This window comes from Chrysochloris asiatica, unplaced genomic scaffold (genome assembly GCF_000296735.1).
Source record: "Chrysochloris asiatica unplaced genomic scaffold, ChrAsi1.0 scaffold00289, whole genome shotgun sequence".
In the NCBI taxonomy this organism is placed as follows: Eukaryota; Metazoa; Chordata; class Mammalia; order Afrosoricida; family Chrysochloridae; genus Chrysochloris; species Chrysochloris asiatica.
The window spans coordinates 771,334-794,572 of record NW_006408807.1 but is presented as its reverse complement, the minus strand read 5'-3'; the positions used below and the strand labels follow the sequence as shown (position 1 = coordinate 794,572).

General features: G+C 50.8%; 1 protein-coding gene across 2 annotated transcripts in view; it reads right to left on the bottom strand.

Moving 5' to 3' along the window:
* Positions 1 to 766: 766 nt before the first annotated feature.
* The window catches only part of OGDHL (oxoglutarate dehydrogenase-like), a 37,107-nt gene continuing 14,634 nt past the window's right edge, over positions 767 to 23,239 (bottom strand). The window contains exons 3-22 of one of the 2 annotated variants that reach the window (XM_006874601.1): positions 18,011 to 18,113; positions 17,577 to 17,692; positions 17,279 to 17,433; positions 16,506 to 16,652; positions 14,917 to 15,007; positions 13,536 to 13,715; positions 13,226 to 13,354; positions 10,254 to 10,433; positions 9,937 to 10,089; positions 9,127 to 9,229; positions 8,399 to 8,527; positions 6,818 to 6,968; positions 5,914 to 6,041; positions 4,972 to 5,150; positions 3,597 to 3,668; positions 3,378 to 3,503; positions 3,211 to 3,283; positions 1,944 to 2,107; positions 1,643 to 1,797; positions 767 to 1,001 (exon numbers count right to left, since the gene is read on the bottom strand). In XM_006874601.1, the coding sequence (XP_006874663.1) occupies positions 878 to 1,001; positions 1,643 to 1,797; positions 1,944 to 2,107; positions 3,211 to 3,283; positions 3,378 to 3,503; positions 3,597 to 3,668; positions 4,972 to 5,150; positions 5,914 to 6,041; positions 6,818 to 6,968; positions 8,399 to 8,527; positions 9,127 to 9,229; positions 9,937 to 10,089; positions 10,254 to 10,433; positions 13,226 to 13,354; positions 13,536 to 13,715; positions 14,917 to 15,007; positions 16,506 to 16,652; positions 17,279 to 17,433; positions 17,577 to 17,692; positions 18,011 to 18,113 (2,658 nt within the window). In that variant the 3' untranslated portion in view covers positions 767 to 877. The remainder of the gene's footprint in view (positions 1,002 to 1,642; positions 1,798 to 1,943; positions 2,108 to 3,210; positions 3,284 to 3,377; positions 3,504 to 3,596; positions 3,669 to 4,971; positions 5,151 to 5,913; positions 6,042 to 6,817; positions 6,969 to 8,398; positions 8,528 to 9,126; positions 9,230 to 9,936; positions 10,090 to 10,253; positions 10,434 to 13,225; positions 13,355 to 13,535; positions 13,716 to 14,916; positions 15,008 to 16,505; positions 16,653 to 17,278; positions 17,434 to 17,576; positions 17,693 to 18,010; positions 18,114 to 23,239) is intronic. The other variant, XM_006874602.1, reaches the window with a different exon arrangement.

Genomic DNA, 23,239 nt, shown 5'->3' with positions numbered 1-23,239 from the left:
GATTGAACACAGTTTGGGCAAAGCTAGATAGTCCATCTGTACCACAGCTTCCCCAGCATCTCTGGTGGGAGCAAAACCAACAAGGTCAAAAGAGCAGAGAAGCCAGCAAATTCCTAAACACTGTCTAGTTCTCAAAGGAAATCTGCGTAAGTGAGGCAGATGTTTTATTGTTTCTTTCTTTCTCTCCAACACTCCTCACTCCAAACCACTTGGCCCCTCCTCCTACTTTAGAACATGAATGAAAATAGCAGTCTCTTAAGCATTTTTTATTTCTCTGTTATTTAGTTTTCTACTTTGGTGCACATGAGTTGTATCTGTATTTTACACAGAAGCTGACATATCTCATACGATACATCCCATAAAACAGCACACATAAAACATCCAGCACAGTTTTGCTTCACCTGACTGTTATTGCTGAAATTGCTATTTCTAGGAGCATAAAAGACAACATTGCTCTGAATCTACAGATGAGCAAGGATAGGGAAAGACGCAGTTTGATCTGCCAGCAGGGTGAGCCCAAAGAAATGGGTCTCCCAGTGGCTGTGTGCACAGACATGAACAGCAGAAGGGTAGCAATCACATACAACATTATGGCGAAGCAAGAGAAGCTGAGAGACGGTCTGGAACTGGCAGACTCTCTCCCAGACTCCTCTGGCTTTCTCACTTCTGACAGATCCTACAATAAACACAAAGGCCCAAGTTGGCATAATCTGGTCACCAGCTCCTGGGCCTCTATTGCTGAGTGAGGACAGGCTACCCCAGGGCCATCATGGAGCCCGGGTGCCTTTCTCCTGGACAGGAGCATGTGGCTTCCTCTGCACTATCCCCTTGGCCCCAGCCAGCTGCATGGTAAGATTCAGGCAGGCCTTGCCAAGCCCTAAAATGTCTTGCCCTCAAAGGCCTGCAGATTGAAGGCAGTATCCAGAAACTTCTTCAATGACACCAGGTGAGTGTTTCTGTTTCCTGTGGCTGGTGCAGCTGCGGGATCACGGCCAACGTACCTGGGGAAGGAAGGATAACTGACGTTCCCCTACCCATGCTGACACAGGGCAGCAGGGTGGGAATCACTTGAGGAAATTGTGAACCCTGACTTCCTGCCCTAGCACTATCCCAATGAGCTGCAGGCCCAGGCAGACCCAGGAAATGCAGTTGTCCTCTCCCCGCCACTGGTCCCCAAGATGCCCACAGTTTTGGCAACAAAGACAGTCACCACCCAAACAATACTGTGTCTCTGATATCCCCAGGTACCACGGGGGCCCTTAAATGCATCACCCTTATTATGACTTGTGAGTTGAAGGTCTGAGGCAAGAGACTATGTAACTGATCTAATCACAAAATGTAGATGGATGGCTTGAGGAAGATTCATCAGCCCGTTCTGGTTGCAAAACAGAAAGAACTGTTTACTATTCATAAAGGTGGTATTGAGGAGTCTTGATGCTAAATGGAAAACTGACTATCAGTGACAGATCCATGGATCCAATCCCTTGGTTTTCAAATGCATCCCAGAGAAGGTCACTGGCTAGTTCTGGGCCTCACAGCAGACAGGGCATGCAGATCCTGAATGGGACCCGGGGCACCTTTCCCTGCCCTGGGTGCAGCGAGCAGGCCTACAAGGGTGGCAGTGGCCCAGGTCTGCCTGTACCAGATCGGCCGGGCCCGGCTCAGGATGGTCGTGAAGCGCGGGCTGATGTAATCGTAATAGCCCATGTTCTTGTGCTCCTCCTGGCACCAGACCAGCTCTGCACCTTGGTACTTCTCTGCCTCCTGCTTGATCAGGTCGAAGGGGAATGGAGAGATCTGGGGCAGGCAGGAAGAAAGGGAGGCATAGCCCAGGGAAAGTGCCATGCTCAGGGCATACAACAGCCACCCCAACTGGCCCAGGTCCCAGCACCAGGGATTAGGACCTGACTGGCCACTCTAGCTGGGCAAGGGCTGAGGTGCACCTGCTCCAGGCGTGTGATGGCCACCTGTTCCTCCAGGCCCTGGCTGCTCCGCTCCTTTACCAGGTCGTAGTACACCTTGCCCGTGCAGAAGATGAGCCGTCGCACTTGCTCAGGGGCACGCACTGCGGCCCCCTCCTCAGGGATCACCCTCTGGAAGCTGGTCCCTTGGAGGATCAACAGGGCATGGCAGGGACATCAACACCCAGATGGGTACCAGCACCGGGTGGTGCGGGTGACTCTGAAACCAGAACTGCATCCCTAACATCCTCAGGCTCTCCCTGGCCCCTGTTCTATACCTTTGGCAGGGACAGAGGACATGCTGAGATGTCTCAGGGATGGGGGGAAAGGTAGGAGCTGTAGCCAAGACATTCCTGGGGGCATCAATGCTTTAGGTTAGGATGGGGTGATGCCAGGGAAGTCTGGGAAGAAGACAGATGAGGAGGGGAGAGCATGCCCCTGCCTAACACCATCACCTGCCCCAAACTGCTCCCTCTCAGCTGTGTCCATCTCCATCTCCATACTAGAAAGAAGGGAATGCCTTGGGAGGCAGCTGCATGCTGCTTCATCCCTCAATCCCTGCAGTTAAGCCACCATTTCAAAAACTAAAAACTTCTAAAAACCAACAGGCACTTCCTGAGATCATACCAAGTGCCAGGCGCCAGGCCAGACATGAGAGAAAATCCTCCCAAAAAGGTGCTTATCATGTCCCCTTACCCCAGATGGGCACAAGGCGAATAGTCAAGGCCACATGGTCCAATCCCAAAGCCCCGTCTGACCTGCCCACAGCAGCAGGGACTTGGGTGTACAGCACGATGAGCATGCACAGTGCAGCCCACTGTCCATGGACTAAGGGCTCAGCAAGCTCTGCTCTCTGAGCCACAGGGACTCCTGTTCCCCTCTGGCTCTCCAGCTGTTCTAACACCTGGTTCCTCAGGTCAGTTAGGCTGAGGGATCTGGAGGGGCACTGGATCTTGAGAGCCAGTCATATCCACTTAGCTCATAAATGAATGATCTTCCACCCTCTAGGCAGCCCTCCCCCAAGCCTCTCGCCTCTAAGCTCTCTGGCCCTGCTGGTGGCTTCTAAGAGGCTCAGGTGCACTCTTCTGGCCCCAGTGTGCAGGCCGGCTGGCCACCATGTCAACCTTCACCTCTGCAGCTGGTGGGGGCTGTGAGGACACAGGGAAGAACAGAAGAGCCCTAGGAGCACTCCCAGGTCCCACCCTGGAGGCCTACCGACAGGAGCCACTTCCTGCTCCCAGGCACGTACCAGACACCATCTGGTCAAAGCTGGACTTGGCCTCCGGGTGCCTCAGCAGTGATTTGGGCGTGAAGATGATCAGCTGGAAGGGAAACAGGCACCCAGCTACCATCTCTCTGCAGCCAGCACAAGGGCCTCATCTTCTGGTCCTTGCACTGGGAGGGAGGAGGACTCACAGGCTTGCGGAAGGGCAGCAGGATCTGCCGGCGCAGCACGTGGAAGTAGCTGGCTGGTGTGGAACAGCTGACCACTATCCAGTTGCAGTCATAGAGCTGGTTCACCTCGAAGTCCTCGGTGAACGCCTGAAGGAGGGGGTTAGTGCGAGAAGTTGCAGCCCGGGCCTTTCTGGTCACCGCGGGGCAGGACCCTGCCCGGGGGCTTTGGGCAGCACTCACAGGATAGGAATCCGAGTCATCATTGCTCATCTGCAGGAACCTCTCAGGCCTTGCCGAGGAGTGCTCTGGGCCCTGAAATCAACACCAGCTGCCTTGGACTGGTCCAAGTGGGGAGCAGGGTCTGTCACACTGGACACACGCCCTGACCCTGCAGGGACCTGGGTGCAGGGACAGTGGGCGTTCCCAGAGGAGTCTGGGAAGGTTTCCCAAAGAGTGTGACTAGGAAAGAAAAGGAGAGCACACTCGGAGGGATCTGGTCAGAGCCCAACTGTGTGTGTGGTATGAATGCATGGGGCAGGGGTAAAGGTCCCTCCTTAAGTGGGGACACCCCAAGGACCCCACACTTCAGGTACATGCCAACCAGACTAGCCCTCTCCACCCAGCCTGGCTCAAGCTCTGCCTCCTGAGAAACTGGTCTTTGTAGCTTGAGACCTTAGACACGTCATTGAACCTCTTTGTGCCTCAATCGACTGGCATGAAGTACAGTCAGTACCGGTTCTGACCTCCCGGACCTGTTGTGAAGACTCTTATCACACAGATGTGCAGCGCTCAGAACAAACCACTCAAAGGGAACGGATATGCTGACTGGTCTAAGCTGAATAGGACCTCAGAGACACCCACTTGGCCAGGGTCACAGGGCCAAGCAGTGGCCGAACTGCCCTGTACTGCCCTGAATGTGCCATTTCTGCAGCTGACACAGCAATGTGCCTGGTCAGGCTGGATTCACACCCTGCGGCACCCCTCCCCGTTCGCCCAGCAGCCTGGGTCCCCTTCGTCCCCGTGTGCGGCTGCACAGGCTAGGCACACCAGAAGGGACCAAAAGACAGGCGGGGGCGGAAGTGGAGGTTCAATCCTGGTTCCTAGCTGTACGACCCTGGGCAAGCTACTCCAGCTCCCTGTGCCTCAGTTTCCTCATCTGGAAAATAGCAACTGTAAGTCCTGGTGTGGCACTGTAAGATAAGCACTGAACTGCTAACTGCAAGGTTGGTGGTTCACACCCACCAGCTGCTCCTCAGAAACTCTATGTAGGGTCACTATGAGTCGGAACTGACTCCTTCAAGTTGTTACAGGACTGAGAGTTAATAGGTCACATAACCCATGAGTCTGTGTGTCACAGTGGAACTCCGCCCCATAAGAGTTTTTAATGACTGACTTAGGGGAAGTGGATCACCAGGACTTTCTTACAAAGTACCTCTGGGTAGACGCCAACCTCCAGCCTTTTAATTGGCAGGCAAGTCCGTTACCTGTTTGCACCACTCAGGGACGCTACACTACATTACACCGAGAGTTTGTAAGTGCTGGCGTATAGTAAACCCTCAATGCATATTACTATTTGTTACTGTTGACATCCCCCCAACACCATCGTTACCCTCACCATGCCCTCCATGCCATGGGGTAGCAGTAGTACAATGCCATTGTGCCGCACCCACTTGGCTTGGCCAGTGCTGATGAACTGGTCGATGATGCACTGGGCCGTGTTGTGGAAGTCACCAAACTGAGCCTCCCAGAGGACCAGGGCATTGGGACTGGCCATGGCGTAACCCAGCTCAAAGCCTAAAGAGAAAACACCAAGCTAGAGCCTATCACATACTGTCACCAGGTGGCACCCTCCCTGCCCCTGCCCATCCTTCCCAGTGGGCCAGAAGAGCCCACAGAATCCTGTCAACATGCTAGAGATGCCCCCTCAGTCCTTACACTATGCCTAACCAGGCTCAGTCATGGCCAGACCAAGAGCTAAGTCCAAAGGCAGCCTAGGAATGTAGCAATGGCTGGCTGACAAAAGGAACCCTCAAAACATGAACAGGGCAGCTGAGGGGAAGAGAGAGGGAAAGCCAGAGATTAGCTCCTGGCTTGGATGGGGAACTTCTAAAGGGGCTGGCTGGACCCCTGGCTGACAGGGAAGAGCTGAATAGCTAATGTCACACAAAGGGGCCCTGGTTTAGGAGGCAGTTAAGAATCAAGGAGGGGCTTCCTGGGGTGCAAGGCAGAGGCTGTGATATACGTGCACTGGAGCTAGGGCAGCAACAGCCAGTCTCAGGGTCATCTGGTGCCGTGTCCCATGGTGGACTCACAGCTTTCTGACCTGCTGAAGCTGCTATTCACAGAAGCCCACCCAGGCAGGGAGAGTTAGTCCCTCAGGTTTCCCTGAGGGGTCCAGATGGGACAGGAATCCTCTCACCAGGAACCACTACAAACCCAGTCACTGGATCTACCCCACGGCTTTCCAAGCCCTGGCCCAGAACATGGTCAAAACAACACAGATGGGCCACCTTGGGAATCCCAGGCCTATGGACCTGCTGGTGGAGCTGTGACCTACCCAGGACCCCATATTCCGAGAGGGAGCTGTTGCATACGGTGTAGGGGGCCTGGTCAGGCCAGAGGTGGTTCATGGGTACACACGTCCTCCGGTCAACATCCTGGTCATGGAGAACATGGTGCCTGTGGCTGGAGAGAGAGGGATGGGTGGACAGGGAGATGGGCAGCCCTGCTCCCATCTGGGTTCCAGGTACTCATCACTAGGCCGAAAGCCTGGCCAGAGTCACCAGAGGATAGAGATACCAAGGTCTTGGAAAGCCAGGACCCCTGATCTGCTCCTCCAGGCAGCCTCTCCCCTGAGTGATATGGTGCTGTGGGGGGTCCTGAGCTCTGGTCTGCACTGCCAGGGGCCCACAGACAGTAGTGGACTGATGGACTCAGTGGGGTGGCCTCCGCCCTGGGTAGGACAGGACCATCAGCTATAAGTGACCAGATATGAGAGGCAGCTTGTCCAAACCTGGATGCCACACACATGATGTGCTGACAGGACAGTAGCATGTCAGGATCAGAAACATCTGGGGAGATGTAATGGGGCCTGCTGACATTTGGATTCAAAGACTCAACGAGAAACAAGCAAGTTAGGAAGTGCCAGCTTAACAGCAGCAGCACACACACAGGGCACTGGGGACCACCAAGCTTATTACCAGTCACCATCTTGGGCCAAGTGGTCAGTTCTTGTCCCCTGGGGGTCAGGGTGGTGGCCCAGCTAGTGGTACACCAATGACTTGGCTCAAACAAAGGTCTGGGGAGAGGAGGAAGGATGGCTCCCAGTCCAGAGGCCCCTGTACTGACTCTGAAAGACTCCAAGGCACAGCTCCAAGTTCCTGATTCCCTTACTTGCTCATTGGGGACAGCAAAGTCCAGTCTGCCAAAGCAGTAGGGAGGCCTGAGAGCCATGTCCTCACCTGAACGTGCCCCTCTCCACATCCTGCCCGCTCAGTCGCACGTGAATGCCCTCCTTCAGGAGGGAGCCGAATGCCATGTACTCTGCCAGTGCCCAGTCCACCATCCGATTCTTGGTCATGTCTGCCCGGCCCCGCAGGATGCGAGAAAGGCCTACAGGAGGCAAACACTGAGTGAGGGTCCCAAGAGCTTGGCTGTCCACAACGGGCAGCAGCAGTACCAGGACCCTGGGGCAGGTACAGATGGACTCGGCACAACCCACAGAGATCAATGCCTGGTAGGCAGGAAAGTCCAATGCCAGGTGCCTGCTCCCCAGCAGTCTCGCTCCAGCCTCTAGTCAATAGCCCACCTTCCACCTGGCTCCTTCCCCACACTGTCCTAAGGGGTCACAGGTACTGAGTTGTGCACTTCCCAACAACCATCTCATGGTGTGTCAGAGTAGACCTGTGCTCCATGGGGTTTGCATGGTGGATTTTTCTAGAGTACATCACCAGACCTCTCTTCCAAGATGCCTCAGAATGGAATTAACCTCAAACTATTTGGTTAGCAGCCAAGAGTGTTGAGTGTTTGTGCATCCTCTGGAAAAAACCCCAGTGCAGGTGAGTTGGTTCTGACTCACAGTGACCACACAGGGCAGAGTGGAACTGCTCCCTATGGTTCCTGAGAGTGGAACTCTTTCTTTCTCCTCATCTTTCTCCTTCAGAGCAACTGGTAGGTTTGAACCACCAAACTTTTGGTTAATGCTTAACCCACTACATCAGCAAGGCTCCTTCTGGACTAAGTGCTCTTATAACCCCTTTCTTTATAGGCTCCGGGCTGAAAAGCTACCATGGTGCCTGAATCTGAGCCCTAGCCCAGGACCAGGGCCTTGAGGCAGAGGTGGATGGAGTCAGGAGCACCCCCTCACAGAGAACTCAGTGCCAGGGACCCCCATCCCCCCAGCAGTCCCACCCCTGCCTCCAGCAAGGGGTGGAGAATCCCACCCTTGAGGCCACCATCAACGGGCCACAAACCTCCCTGTGACAGCCCTCAAGGTATACCTAAAGACATGTGAGATCCCCCTGACTAACCGCCCCATGCTTGGCGGTGGGGGGCTAAGGACAAGCTGGATTTCCAAGCTGAAGCCAGTAAGGCCATGGGGAGGAGTACTCCCAGCGACCACCTAATGGAACAGGGTCACCTAGAGGGGTTGCCTCTATCATTCCTCCCTCCCACCACACTTTCCCTGCCACAGACTCTGTCCAGCCTTCCAGACCCAACAACCCTCCACAGCACACCCTCACCTCCCTGCTCTTGCGCTCCCTGAAACAGGCATGCCCCAGCAAAGCAATGTGGGAAATCCAAGCTGCTCAACTTAAACCTAGTCACCAAGCACCAGCTGGGAGGATGACATCTGGGTCACCCCACCTGCAGCCCACCATTATCAGACAGGACCCTCATGGAGCAGCAAACGAGGTACTGGGAGCTGCGCTGAGCTGTGGACAGCAGGGTGGGGCTAGGGGCCCACAGGAGGGTGGGGATAGGGGCCAATCGTGCACGATGATTGGGTCTTGGGCAGCTCCCCACATGCAGCGGTGGCTTACCTGTGTGTATTTGGAAGCCCTCCAGGGGCACAGAGCTGGCCATGGTGCCGATGTGGGTCAGCATGTCCTCAGGAATGCCAGTGGCCGGGCATGTCATGCTCTTAGGTTCTCCATCCACATTGAAAAAGCCTGTGGGGCACACTCCACTATCCACTTTCAGGCTGGGAAGGGCTCCCCAGTTGGCCCCAGTCAGCCTTTTTTCCTGGGACCAAGGGGTCCAACCCCCTCCTTAGCTCAAAAACCCAAGACTTGGATCCCACACTAAGCCCCAGCTCCCCACCTTCCCGTCATCCCACATTGGGAGGCAATGAACAGGTACAGCTCTAGACTCTACCACTCCCAGTGTCCTCTCTCTGCTCCTAGGTGCCTGCTGTTTCCTGGGCATGGGGTGACAGAAGACCTATTCACCCCCTTTCTAGCCCAATTTCATCAGGAGGCAAGGGTGTCCTGTGAGGAGGTAGCTGGACTGGGAAGGTGGACAGCAGTCTACAGGATGGGTCCTCTCCCCTAGTATCAACCCCACCTGGCTCAGCCCCATCTTCCCAGAAAGCACCTGGCCTAGCCCTCCCTGACCTGGAGGTACTGGACACCCACACAGCTGTCTGTCTCAAGGCTAGAGCTGGCAGCTTTTAAGCTGGGCTGCTCTAGTCCTGGTCCCCATGCCGCCAGGGAACAGCCAGAGCTCAAGGTGTTGGCAACCCACTTGGAGCTGAATGCTGCTTATTTACCTGGCCAGGGGGAATCCAGCCAGTGCTTTATATCTAGGATCTTTTTGTCCTTGGACCTGCCAAACGCCTCCTCACAAATCCGGTCATATTTGGCAATTTCCTCCTAAAAGCAGGACAAAGGCATGGATTGAGGGAGTGAAGGCCTGGGAAGGCAGAGACTGGGTTTGCTCAGGTTCCTAAACCCTGGTCCCCCTCACCACACTTTTCTAATTCTGTCTCCAATGGCCTGCAGGAACATCCTGGTTAGGGATCAAGGTCTCAGAGTTCAAGGAGCTCCTAATAGGCCTGCCACATGCTCAGCACAAGGTTGGGAAGAGACACAGGAAAGACCCAGGGGCCTTGCTCTCAGAGCTTCCCGAGGCCTCCGACTAGAAGCCTCTCCTAGCTCCTGCCTGAGTCAGGGCTTCTCTGCATGGCAGTGCTTGACACACCGGCCTCCTTTATGCCCCCCATACAGCATGGTACTCGGCACACCGGGCTCCTTCATGCCCCCCGTACAGCATGGCAGTGCTCGGCACACCAGTCTCCTTCATGCCCTCCATACAGCATAGCAGTGCTCGGCACACCGGCCTCCTTCATGCCCCCCATACAGCATGGTAGTGCTCGGCACACCGGCCTCCTTCATGCCCCCCGTACAGCATGGTAGTGCTTGGCACACCGGCCTCCTTCATGCCCCCCGTACAGCCTAGGGCTCCTGGGGACGTCTTTAAATTCCCAGTATTCAGCATGGTGGTGGCAGCAGTCACCCCAGGGGTCCTTTCTGTTCCCACCCAAGTCCACCCAAGACCTGTGTGAGGCGCCCCTGCTCACTTCAAATTCCTGAAGGGTGACTGTACCCTCTGCGAGGAGCTTGTCCGCATACTTCTTCAGCACAGGGACCTGTCTGTGGATCTGCTTGTACATGAGTGGCTGCGTGAACATGGGCTCATCCATCTCGTTGTGGCCTCGCCGACGGTAGCAGACCTGCAGAGGCACTGACTCGGCACAGATTGCTTCTGGGGGTACTAACCCCTTCCCATCTAAGGCGTGCTCCCAAGCCTGACTACAGATGCTGAGACGTGCCTGGCACCACTCTGCAAGGCAGGAATGGGCATCCACCCCCTTGCCCGCAATGTCCCCAGACCCACCAGATCTACGACAACATCTTTGTTGAAGGTGTTCCTCCACTCAGCTGCCACACTGCACACATATATCACCGCCTCTGGGTCATCCGCGTTCACGTGGAAGATGGGTGCATTGACCACACGGGCCACATCAGTGGGGTATGGTGAAGAGCGGGCCATTCGGGGGTCTGTAGTGAAGCCAATCTGAAGAAACAGGGGCACTGGCAGCACCTCTCCATCTACAGTGAGCTACACAGGCAGGTGCGTGCCTGGTACCAGAGCAAGCCTTTACCAAAGGGTCAGGTGGGACAACATGGTGAACTGACCTCAGACAGAAACAGCAACACTCCCGTGGCGATCAGCCAAGAGCTGGGAAATCATACCTGTTCTCTTTTCCTGAATCGTTTTTGTACATGGTGTAAATGGTTAATGTGCTTGGCTATTAACCGAGAGGTCACAGGCTTAAGTCCATCCCAAGGGACCTCAGAAAAAAGGCCTGGGGATCAACTGCTTAAAACTCAGCCACAAAAAATTCTCTGCAGCACAAATCTACTGTGACACATACAGTGTTGTCATGCGTCAGAATCAACTCAATGGCAACTGGTTTCGTTAGGAATGCTGTAGTTAAATACCGTCAAGTCCCAGCTCATAGTGACGCTCCTAGCTAGGGTTTCCAAGGAGCAGCTGGTGGGTCTGAACTGCTGACCTTGTGAATGGTAGTCCAGCACCACATCAGGATTCCAGTTAGGAATACAAGCCTGCGCAAATCCCAGCCGTACCAGTCACTAATTGTACAACCTTCCACAAGGAACTTAAGTTCCCAAGGCCTCCATTTCCTTTTCTATAAAACGCTAGTTGATCTAGCTACCTCACAGGATGCAAATAAACTAACTCACATAGGTTTTGTAGGCTCACAACAAGAACTGTTACTAATCGTGGCTACCTTGAACAAAGGTACTTTCCTAGGCAAAACCAGGAATGCCTCAGAAACAGAAAACAGACTAGTGGTTGTCGGGGCTGGGGGCGGGGTTCGTGAAAGAGAAGTAATTGCTTAGCAGGTACGGAGATTTCCTTTAGGTGACGAAAATGTTTTTAAACTAGCCAGAGGAGATAGTTTCACAATACTGTGGATGTACTAAATGCCACTAAATTGTACATTTTAAAATGTTCATGTTCGATGACATGGAGAGATGGAGCAGCTGGGGACTTCAGACGCAGAGAGGGAGAGGGGCTGTGTGCTGATGACTGGGGTGGTGGTGGGGGATGTGGCTTGTAGTGTATACCCTTTGTTGGTTGATGATGCATGGAGGGGATTGTAACCATGGCAATGAAACAATACACGATAGGATGAATGCAAAAACTAATGTTCTCCCATGTAAACTATCACATAATTCACAATAAAACATAAAAAAAAGAAAAAAACTGTTCATGTTATGTGAATTTTACCTCAATGAAAGGTACTGTTTTATTTATTTTCTAAGACCCATTTGTTCACACAGACCTAAAAGTAACATCTAGTTAGATATCTAATCCCTAGACTCAGAACTTGTACAGGTATTTACTTAGTCTTTACAACCTTCTCTACGCTTTGTGGACAAGGGAAAGTCAAAAAGTCTTGCTACATAATCACAGAAACCTTTATGAACCAAAAATATCAAAATGTGAAGTTATTTTCTCTATACTCTCCATCTAAGTTTATAAACTTTTTAAAAACTGTGTTTTAACCTAAGACTACCAGCTGTTCGCAGGAGAAAGATGAGGCTTTCTGCTCCCGTAAAGATTTACAGCCTCAGAAACCCCATACAGGATCACTGTGAGTCGGAACCGACTCCATGGCACATAACGACAATAAGCCTTCCACCCGGAGTTTCTGGTGTGGTCCTGTAGGATAAGCACTGGACCGCAAAGTCTGTTTGAACCGCAAGGTCAATGGTTCAAACCTCCAAAATCCTATACTGGGTCACTATGAGTCAGAATCGACTCAACAGCATTTAACAACAACAAAGCCTTCCTATAAAGAATTCTGTGCTCTTCCACTTACATGTCAAAATGGCAGTTTTGGCATCCTCAAGGGACTCAAATCTGGTTCCTTTTCAATGTTCTTTTGAGTTTAGGGAACAAAAAGAAAGGGCACAATCAGGGCTGTAGGATGGGTGGGGTAAGGCTTCTCAACAAAGGTCTTGTGGGACAGTCTTGTCTACCCTTGAAAAATGAGCAGATATGTTAACTCAATAGAAAAACCATCATGCTTCGTGAACTTCCCTGCCTGGCTCGTTTCTCACCAATGCAGTTCTCAATTTTCTTAAAAACTCCTTCATAACCCCTGTGATCATCCTGTGTCCTTCAAGAAAATCTATCCAGATCATCCCTCTGGAGATCAACTTCTTAAAGCTCAGCCACTAACCTCATTCTGAGATGACCCATCTGCCTTGAGTTTCAGTGGCCCAGCTCATCCCCTCAGAAGCCACTGCTTTGATCGGACCTGTTATTTTTTAATGGCACACTGAGAAGTCCTGGTGTGGCGCTGTAGAATTAGACTGCTAAACATTGGACTGCTAACCACAAGGTCGGCGGTTCAAACTCACCAAACTTAGAAATCCTCTAAGAGTCAATATGTGTTAGAACCAATTTGACGGCACTTACCAACAATGAGATGGAGACAAGTGTCTTGCTGAGAGCCCTTGTCTTCAGACATCCACTGATGGCAGAGACATGTTGAAACATATTTTGTTTGCAATAAACCCGTGTGTGTATGAACTGGGACTTTAACAGAAATCCTTTCTGACTTATCCTCATATATTGGGATCCAATTTCACAGACCAGGAAACTGAGACTGAGGAGATCAGGTGACTTGCCAGAGGCCACACATCAGGACATGGCAGCGCAGGGGGCTTAGAACTTGGCCGGTCTCATGCTTCCCACCACACTGCTACCTGAATCTCCATGGATGGAGAATCTCCATGTTGGCCAGGCCCAGCATGGAGCCCTGCCCTTACCTGATTGTTGACAACGACATGTATGGTGCCATTGGTGGTGTAAGAAGGCAGGTCGCTCAGGTGGAAGGTCTCATAGACCACACCCTGACCAGCAAAGGCAGCGTCCCCGTGCACCAGAATGGACATGACCTGCAAGAGCAGGTTGTAAGCCGCAAGGAGCTGCCTTGCCCCAGTCTGTCTGCCTCAGCCCTGCTCCTCCACTGCTGAGATCCAGAGCCCAATCCTTGGGAACCTAGCTCCTCCAGGAGTCAAGACCCTGGAAGACAGCCAGCCCCAGAGCCCAGTCCCCTGGAGCTGAGACTGAGCTCACCTTCTTGCCCTCTGAGTCCCCGCGGTAGAACTGCTCAGCCTTCGTCTTCCCTTGCACCACAGGATCCACAGCCTCCAGGTGGGAAGGGTTGGCCACAAGTGACAGTGTGATGGTCCTGTTCGTGGTCCGATTGATTCTCTCATGGTACATGCCCAGGTGATATTTGACATCTCCGGACCCCTGGATGTGGGATGGATGGACAGATACACAAGCCAAAAGTGTGTATGTGGATCTGCATGGTACATTTCTGGAAGCACAGATATAAACAAATCAAATCTCACAAGCAGAAACTGGTTGCCATGGAATCCTTGGGAGCAAGAATGGGGGCTCCCAAGGGAAACTGACTCTGGCTATATTACCTTTTTCTATAAACAAGGATCACATTTCTTATTCAACTAAACAACTTTAAGTTTATCCTTTGACTAAATCTTAAGAGGTAAACTCGCACACATATTTTGATTCCTCACAACCATTCTGTCTCAGAGTGGTGAAGTAGCTTGGGCAAAATGAACAGGATCACAGAGATTCTAGACTGGGAACCCACAGGCATAGTTCTCGTTCCAACTCTGGAACAATCACTTAATGTGGCTGAAGTCAACACACTAAGCCCCTGTGCAAGTTCTGGTAGCGTAGTGGTTATGAATCAGGCTGTGAACCTCAAGGTCAGCAGTTCAAAACTACCAGCTGTTTCGCGGGAGAAAGATGAGGCTTTCTGCTCCCATAAAGATTTACAGCCTCGGAAACCCTGTGCAGGGTCACTATGAGTCGGAACCGACTCTGTGGCTTTGATTCATCATCACCACCACCACCAAGCCCCTTACCTGGAGGGAAAGACAAGCAGATACACACATACACATGTGCACACATATGGACACATGCACACAGCGTAGACACAGTCCTGGGGGCAAGGGAGGCAGATCGGCAGAGCTTGGAAAACCAAGATGACAGAGGAGAGACAAAAGCAGTGTGAGCAGCGGGCCCAGCATCAGCCAAGGCCTGAGGGTGGAGCGGCAAGAAAAGCTATGAGGCCCAGAGGCTCTGTGTGCAGACCAATGTTTTCACTCCGAACACCCAACAAAATGTGTGAGGGGTAGGGCACAGAACTTTGACACAGAGGCAGGGCCGCAGCCCACGTAGCTCTGGGCCTCAGTCTCCCGAGTTATTCAGCTGGCCCAGGTATCAGATAGCACTTCTCCCAAAGGCCACATGGGCCTCCTACAAAAAGCGTCAGCCTCTTAGACTCTCTGCCCTCTTAGCCATGTCTGCCCCCTCCAGGTCTGTGTGAGTCGAGATGTTCCTACACTCCTGGCCAAGCTCCTCTGCAGCCCCTCTCCCAAACACCCTGCTTCCCAGGGCTCCAAGACCTAGGCTAGGCACCCACCTCATCTGCTGCCTCCAACTTGGGGTCGAACTGGCAGAAGATCTGCTCCAGCTCCTTGCGGATCACATTGGCCAGCACGTTCAGCCTGCCCCTGGGACCAGAGGGACTATGGTCTCACCTGGCACAGAGGCCACCTTCCCCACTGGCCCAGCACCACCATGGCCCCACAGGCAGATACCAGTGTAAACAGTCCAGACCCAGGCAGCGGGGCCAGGCCCTCAGAGCAGGTACCCACCTCAGCCCTCCTGTCCCAATCTGCCTACTTATCACAGCTGCCCACACATGTGTGTCCCAGACACACAAAGCCCAGGCGTATCCTGGAACAAGCTGTGGAAAAGGACACTCAGTTGATCCTAAGAGGGACCTGGGGAGGCTCAGAAGGCAGCCAGAAACCCAGGATTTTCCAGTTCAGCCTGAAGAGCCTATCAAGGGGCAAGCATCAGTCCAATGTGGGGGGAGGGCCTAGGAGTGACTCAAAACATACCCCAGCCCCCAGTCCAACAGCAGACACCAACACTAGGTCCTCACAGAACCCTGGCCAACCTCCAGTCCACCTGGCCCTATAGTAGAAGGGTGGCCCGCCCACAGGTCTCCCTCCTGCTCTGTGGGGGCAAAGCTTAAAGGTACCTGAAGCTCTGTGCATAGCCTCAGCCTCTTTGGGACAAGTCCTCCAGCATCCCCTACTGTGGAGGCCTGCCTTGGCCTACAACAGCCTCTCATCCTCCCAGAGTCTTCCTCAAGCTGAGAGCCTGCCCAGTGCGCTGCCCAGTGTACACGGGCTCTGGTTCTGCCCCTAGCACCATGACCATCCCACTCCCCAGCCCCTAGATCTGAAACCATGTGTGTATGCCTGACTTTTCAGAACAGATCCTGGGGGTTTCCAGGCCCTCTGAACAGAGAGCCTCTGATAGGCAGACCCTGTCCCTCCAGTGGCCTAGCCACAGGACAGGACCCTCAGCACCTCAGATCTGGGCACCCTCATGCCAACATGGCCCTGGACGGGCCCAACCATTATTAGTGGCCCAGTCTCTACTTCAGTTTCAGGAAACTTTACCACCAAAGTGCTGTTCATAACGCTCTCACATGCCATCACCATCTCTTCCTTCCTGGGATCACTCCCTGCTAGTCCTCTGGCTCCAGTTCTAAGCAGTGAGCCTTCCCAGTCCTGTGGTCAAGTTTGCAGGAGAACAAATTCCCTGGGCTCAACTCCCAAGACCTCTCCCAGGGGATGCTAGTCCTGGGCCACCTGCCCCTCCACATGTCTCCTTGCCTACAGGAACCTCAAGAAGCACCAAAAAACCTCTTTCTGAAACCCCGCCCTTCTGAGGGTAGCAGCAACATAGTAAGAGGAGGTGTAAGTCTTACAGAACCCAGTTAGCCCCAGGTCTGTGGTACTGGTCACATGCCAGCTTTTTCTGTGATGGGCAGGCCAGGACTAAGGAACTCTGAGAAATGTCCAGGCCACTCCCTACCACCCCCGGGTCCTAGCAACACCTCTCCTTTGACTCCTTCTCTTCCTTCTCCAACCCCAGCCTTGTGGACCCGGAGGAGTACTGGCAGCCAGGAGAGAGGAAGGGAACAGGGGTCACCTGTGGGGCATCCCTAGGATGACGTTCTCTATCCCCATCTGGCTGGACTTGTCGATGATGGTTTTGAGGGCAGGAATCATGACCTCACAGCCCTCCAGGCCAAACCGCTTCTCTGAGGACCATTTGCGAGCCAGGAAGTCTTCGAACCTGTGTGAGGAGAGAAAGCAGGGAAGGGCTGGGGACACGAGGACTATTCATGAGGCAAGGTGCTAATGTTCATGAAGAGATGCTGAAAACTCATCCCTTCTGCAGAGTCTAAGGCCTGCCCCAGACCCCACCCTGCACACTCAGCCAGAAACACAGAGTCAGGGGCAAGGTGGGGGGACCTCAGCTCAGTCAAAGAGTTCTATACACACCACCCCACAACCCTCCCCAGTGACACCCTCCTACTTCAGAGTCAAACTTCTGAGGGTCACCCCAGGGGATGCTTTCAGCTCTCCCCGCTCCCACCAACACCATCCATGCTGCTTTCAGATCCTAGCCCACTCTCGACTTCTCAGTAAGCCATCTTCGGACCTGGTGTGGGCCTCTGCATCTCTGGAAAGACACTCTGCAGAGATAGCTGATGGGTACCACTCTCCACCTACGAGGGGGCGCTGCTGTACACACTTCCCGTTCAGGGCGGTACTTCTGCCCCCTCTGCCTTGGTTCAGGGTGCAGCTGTGTCCCCTGCAGTGCCTGCTGTCATGGTCTTCCTGAGGCATGCCCAGCTCTACCTGAGGCAGACTACCCAAGGACTTGGTGCCCATGCATCCATGTGGCCAGAGACTGACCTCATGGAGCGCACCAGCCGGGCCAGCAGGGTCCGTTTCTCCTCACTAGAAAACTGCATGACACCGGGAGTCTCGAACTTCTGCCGGATCCACTGGCACTGCTCCACATCATTGATGAACATGAACTCCAGGCCGATATGTTGGCAGTAGGTGCTCTGGGGTTGGGGTGCAGGGGTGGGGGGAGAGAAGGAGGGAGCTTCATGAGGAGTGAGAAAAAAAATAGGGCCCCAGGAATCTGGAATGAAAAGGCAACACCCACCCTCCCTCAGATGGGGCCCGCCACACCTGCCTGGCTCACCTCCAGGCGCCGAATGATCTCCCTCAGAGACAGTGTGTTTTCTGAACCCCCGATGAAGGTGGTCGTGGGCAGCTGGAACTCCTTATCTAGGTCATCCTCCCTCAGATCATAGAAGGCTGAAGGAGGGGCGGAAGAGTCCCAGGCAACAGAGAGGGGGACAGCGTGAGGTCAGGCCTCATGGCCCACTCTCCATCCAGCTCTCCAAGAAGCCTTCAGGCAGTAGGGACATAGGTGAGAGTCAGAGGTCAGCCCTGCCCACATACCCTTCCCAAGAATGATCCCCCAGCTTGGCAGGCTTTCAGATGCGACACCCCTCTCTAAGCCACACAGACCAAAGGCACCAGCTCAGTCTGTCCTCCAGAGCCCCTTCCCTGGGTCCCATGCACCAGCTCTCTGGCATTGCCAGGACAGTAGGAAAGGGTAAGGATGCTCACCCAACTTATCAATGGTTGTGATTAAATCTGAGGGTACAAAGGAGTCCAGGTCTGCATCCAGAATGCCCAGGGGATCCAGCTGGGCCACATGGTGGCCCCGGATCTGGAAGAAAATGGAAAAATCCATGGCTAGGACAGAAACCTCACCAAGAATGAGGCTCTATGGCCCTGGCCCTCACTGCTGCCTTCAGCATTCTGAGTTTCCACATCAGAGGCCCCAGTCACAGGCACCAGAGTAGCAAGAACTCTCAGTACAGTTTAAAAGTTTAACGTGTACTTGGCAAAACAAGAAAGGACATATAAACAAAGGTACTCACTGCAGTATATTTAGTAATTGCACAATTCTGAAATTTCCCAAATGACTAGCAAGAGAAGAGTGGCATATGGCTATGTTAAATCCACACACAGCAGCACTACAAAGCTGTCAGAAAGGAAGGCGGAAAGTCTCTATCCACAAAATTCTACAAAGTGAAAAAGTAGAACCATTCAGAAACCACTGTCTGGGTTGGACCTATGTTCTGAAGGCCCCCTAGCAAGACTAAGCTAGTGTGTTACTGAGAGAACTTACCTGCCATCTCCCACTGATGGTGTAAGACATATCTCAACAAGCTCTGTTTGGAGTAGGTTGGAACTGAAACCCGAGTAGTAATACTTTTTACTTATCTTCATGCATGCTTATATGCATGTATACATATATACATACAAATGCAAGGGAGTTTCAAAAAGTTTGTGTATAAAAGGAATGGAAAGATAATGGAATTTTTCCATGAATTTTCTGAAGCCCCCTTAACAGTCTTCTGATATATACACACAAAAATATCAGAAGAATAAGAAAATGATTATCTCTTGAGAAGCAATAAAACAGGTTGTAGGTTTAGGAATAGAAGCAAGACTTTTTAAGAATATATCTTGCTTGAAAGATTTGACTTTGGAACCTTGTAAATATTTAACAAAAGTGCAATACAAAATTAAATTTTGAAAACTGAAAGTAAAAAGAAACAAAGAAATAAATTAACCATTTGGCAGTATAATTACATAGAACGGAATGATCCCAACTGACTAATGGCGTACTCCCTAACAGCAAATGGAACTGCAATATGAAACTCTTTTCAATTACTAAATCAGTAATGTTCACATCAGAGCTTCTATCCTTTGATTTTTGAGTGTGGGTTGTGGGGTAAATCAAATAAGCAATTATATTAGTGTCTCTGAGGGCCTCTATTGTAGACATGTTCACAAGGAGACCATGACATGACATAAGAGAGATGAAAGAGGTCAAGGAAAATCCTAAATCCTAAATTTGAAGTATTTACCACCAAAAATGAAACACTGTCTTCTAGTCAATTCCGACTCAGAGCAAACTACAGGACAGAGTAGAACTGACCATCCAGTTCCCAAGACTGTGTAGATTCGAACCACTGACCTTGTGGATAGCTACTGAGAACTTTTAACCACTGAGCCACCAGGGCACTTGAAGTACCTACAAGCATCAGTATAATCCCATAACAAATGTTATCTTTAGTAAAGTATGTATTTCCTGATTCTTATCACTGAGAAGGCCTAGAAGTAATGATCATATCAGCAAACACTCCTAGGAACCAAATTATGGACTAAAAATACCATTTTGCAGTACAAAGAACCAGAGCTCCTTGGAGAACTGGCTGATTCCAGGGGTGAGACAGAAAATGTAAAAGATGAGCTTGAAATATATTGTCATACCAGATAGCAAGGGTGTGCTACATTTTAAGTATCAGTATAGATATCATCTGTAACAGACTGAGATTTATCAAATGATAGTAAAGGGGAAAAACCATCATTGTTCGCCTTTGTGAGGGAATCACCTCATAATTTAAAAAATGAAGTCAGAAAACCCGAAACACTGATCCTACCTTGCATATATAATTTTCTGCTCAAGATACACAAAGAGGTTGGCAAAGGCGAATCGCTCTTAAAAAAAAATATTAGATAATAAGAAGGGGCAATAGAATTAGTAGATCACTAATTTCACATCCCCTGAGGAATTCATGGAGCCCCTGAGTGGTACAAATGGCTAACTCACTAAGAAGCTAACTGAAAAGATGGAGATTCAAATCCATCCAGAGGCACCTAGGAAAGACTTGGCAATCTACTTCAAAACTCAGCCACTGAACTCTACAGAGTTATCCTCTGGCACCATGAGTTAGAATCAGTGCAATAGAAATGGGTTTTAATACATGAATGGATCTAGTAAATAACTGTTCATGGTCACTAACTAATGGACAGCCATCATTGCCTGTCAAGCAGGTTTTAAAGAAAGAAATCAAATTGAAATCTGATGGGAGCCTCAGGATCTACAAATTTACATAAATGACATGAGACAAAGGAACAGACTAAATGGCTCCACAGGTGTGCCATCAGGAAGACCAGACTCAGGAAAACCACAGCATAAACAGCTTGGTTTCTGCAACAGACAATGGCAAGGGACACACACACACACACACACACACAAAAACAGAGAAGCCCACAGAGTGTGAAACCAGCCAATCACAAGCTGTGAATTTATCTGAATCCTGATTCAAAGCAGCAAAAAGAAATAATAGGACCAACAGGCCAATATGAATACTAATCTAGGCTAGCTGATGGCAGTAAGGGTACTGCAATGTTCAGGGGTGACAATACGATTATATCACTTTTCTTTAAAGAGTCATTCATTACCTCTAGAATGTTTCTCACTGAAATATTAAATGAATGAAATTATATGATCTGAGATTTGCTTCAAATTAACCTAGCAGTGAGTCAAAGGGGTAATACAGGAAACAAGATCAGCCATGGATTGATGGGTGTGAAGATCCACTATTCTCCTACCTTCTAAATGTTTGAAAATATTAAAATAATATACGGAGTGGAGAGCAGTTTCCAGCACAGTGAGCAGCTGAGTCCAACCAGCACTCAACGTCCCATCTCCGAGGAGGAACAGAAGCCCCCCGGGGACGTTCCCCACAAGTCACTAGAAGAGGCTGGAACCTACAGCTATTTTTCTTCCATCTGTAGCAGGTGATGAGCAGAAACTGCAAACCAACACAACAAAATGCTACTACTGGGCTCAGAGGCTCTCCTGCCTGGTCATGGTTAGCTAAAGAAGAGAGACGAATTGAGGTGTTGGGAACTTGACTGTTAACCTTGCAGTGAATTCCAAATCATACTGAAGTCAGGTGTGTCAGAGTGGAGCTGTGCTCCATCGGCTGATTATCTCAGGAGACTGCCAGTCCTTTCTTCCGCGGCACCTCTGGGTGGACTAGAACTGCCTACCTTTGGTCGGCAACCGAGTGCACCAACCATTCCCACCACCCAGAGACTCCCCTCAAATGTTTTCCTGTGTTTAATAGTCCTGGTTTGGCACTGTGGGATAAAGCACTGGACTGCAAGGTCTGTTTGAACCACAAAGTCGGTAGTTCACTCACCAGCCACTCCTTGGAAACCCTATACAGGACCATTATGAATGGGAACTAACTCCACAGCACTTAACAACAACAACAAGTTATTGTGAAGTTGTCTCTGCCTCCTGGAGCTTCCATGTGAAACAGAACAAAACACCTTCCAACCTGTATCATCTGCATGTTTAAGTCCAGCTTTGTGTCTTTGGAGTGACTTCAGCCTCTTTCAGCACTGTGGCAGGCAATACTCTGCTTTGTCCCTTACGGTTATTACAGGCTAATTTTTGGAAGTCGAGCACCAGGCCTTTCTTCCTTGTCTGACTTCACCTGGAAGTTCTGCTGAAACTTGCCCACGTAGGTGATGCTACTTGTGTTTGAAATATTGATGGCATAGCTTCTAGCATCATGTTGCTATTGGTGGTGGTAGTGTTAAGTGCCAATGAGTTGGTGCCGAGTCATAGCAACCCTATAGAGGTTTCCACAGAGCAGCTGGAAGTTTGTGGTAAGCAGTCCATTACTTGTCTGAAAGTATCCTGCCAGGACTCCTCCTAGCATCATAGCAACATGCAAGCCACCACAGTACAACAAACTGACAGACAGTGGTGGTAATTGATATAGTTTTCTATTTCTTATTCTTCCTTTTCAAAATTAGATCACTTCAGCTGGAGACTTTGGACCTGGAGCAAGAGAGGGGCTGTGTGCAGACAATAGGGAGGCAGGCTTGCAGGCCTTTGGTTGATCGATGATGCATGGAAGGGATCATAACCATGGCAAGGAAACGATATACGACAGGATCAATATGAAGCTGATGTCCTCCCATGTAAACTATCACATAATGCACAATAAAGCATTAAAAATAAATAAAAAATAAATAAAAGTTAGATCACTTTCTGCTTCTTTCAACCAATCACAAAAAGCGCAATGAGACATTGCCAGATCTTTCTTACTAATCCATCTTAACCTAGAAGTCCCACTCAAACCTCTTCAGCATCATAACAACATGCATGGTTCTACTGACAGACATATAGATGGTGGCTGGAAACTGAAGCTGGGACTCCTTCATGGAAGATGAAACTTCTACCACTGCCCTCGACATTGTTTTTGTTGCTGTTGTAAGTGCCATGGGGTCAGGTCCAACTCACAGGGACCCTCCATCGGGTTTCCAAGGCTATAAATCTGTGCGGGAGCAGAAAGCGTCATTTTTCTCATGAAGACTGGCTGGGTGGCCTGAGCAAAAAAACTACTTCATTTAGTGGAAAAAGTTGTAGGTAGAAAGTATGGGCTAGGTCTATCCACGTAGTACATGGATCCCAGGGCCAAACGTGGAATTGTTGGACTTCTGGGCCGTTTCCTGACAGGCCATTTATCTGCCATATAACCTTGAACCAGCACTTTTAAATGTTTCTTCTATCACTTTCTCAACATAAACATAGAAATAAAACTATACCTATCTGACAAATATTATCACGGTCAAAATTTCTGTTTCTACAGTTATGTCCCACTACATCCAGTAGATGTATTACAGCATTTTAATGAAATGCTTACGAAAAATGAGAAATCAAATGGCTGTCAAGAAAACTGTCTGTTTAAAAGTACTCACGTATAAAAGTGAATAAGCAGAGAACAAACAAGATGGCGGATCGGGTGGACGTATAGCAGAGAGCTCCGCCAACAACAACACAGAATACTCGACTAAGCAGGCTCAGGGTATGGTCCCAGAACTCTGAAGCACATATAAAGGAATACTTAGAAGGTTGGAAGGCTCACAGCTGGGAGAATTTGTGGCAGAAGCAAGAAATCTATTGCTTTCTAGTCC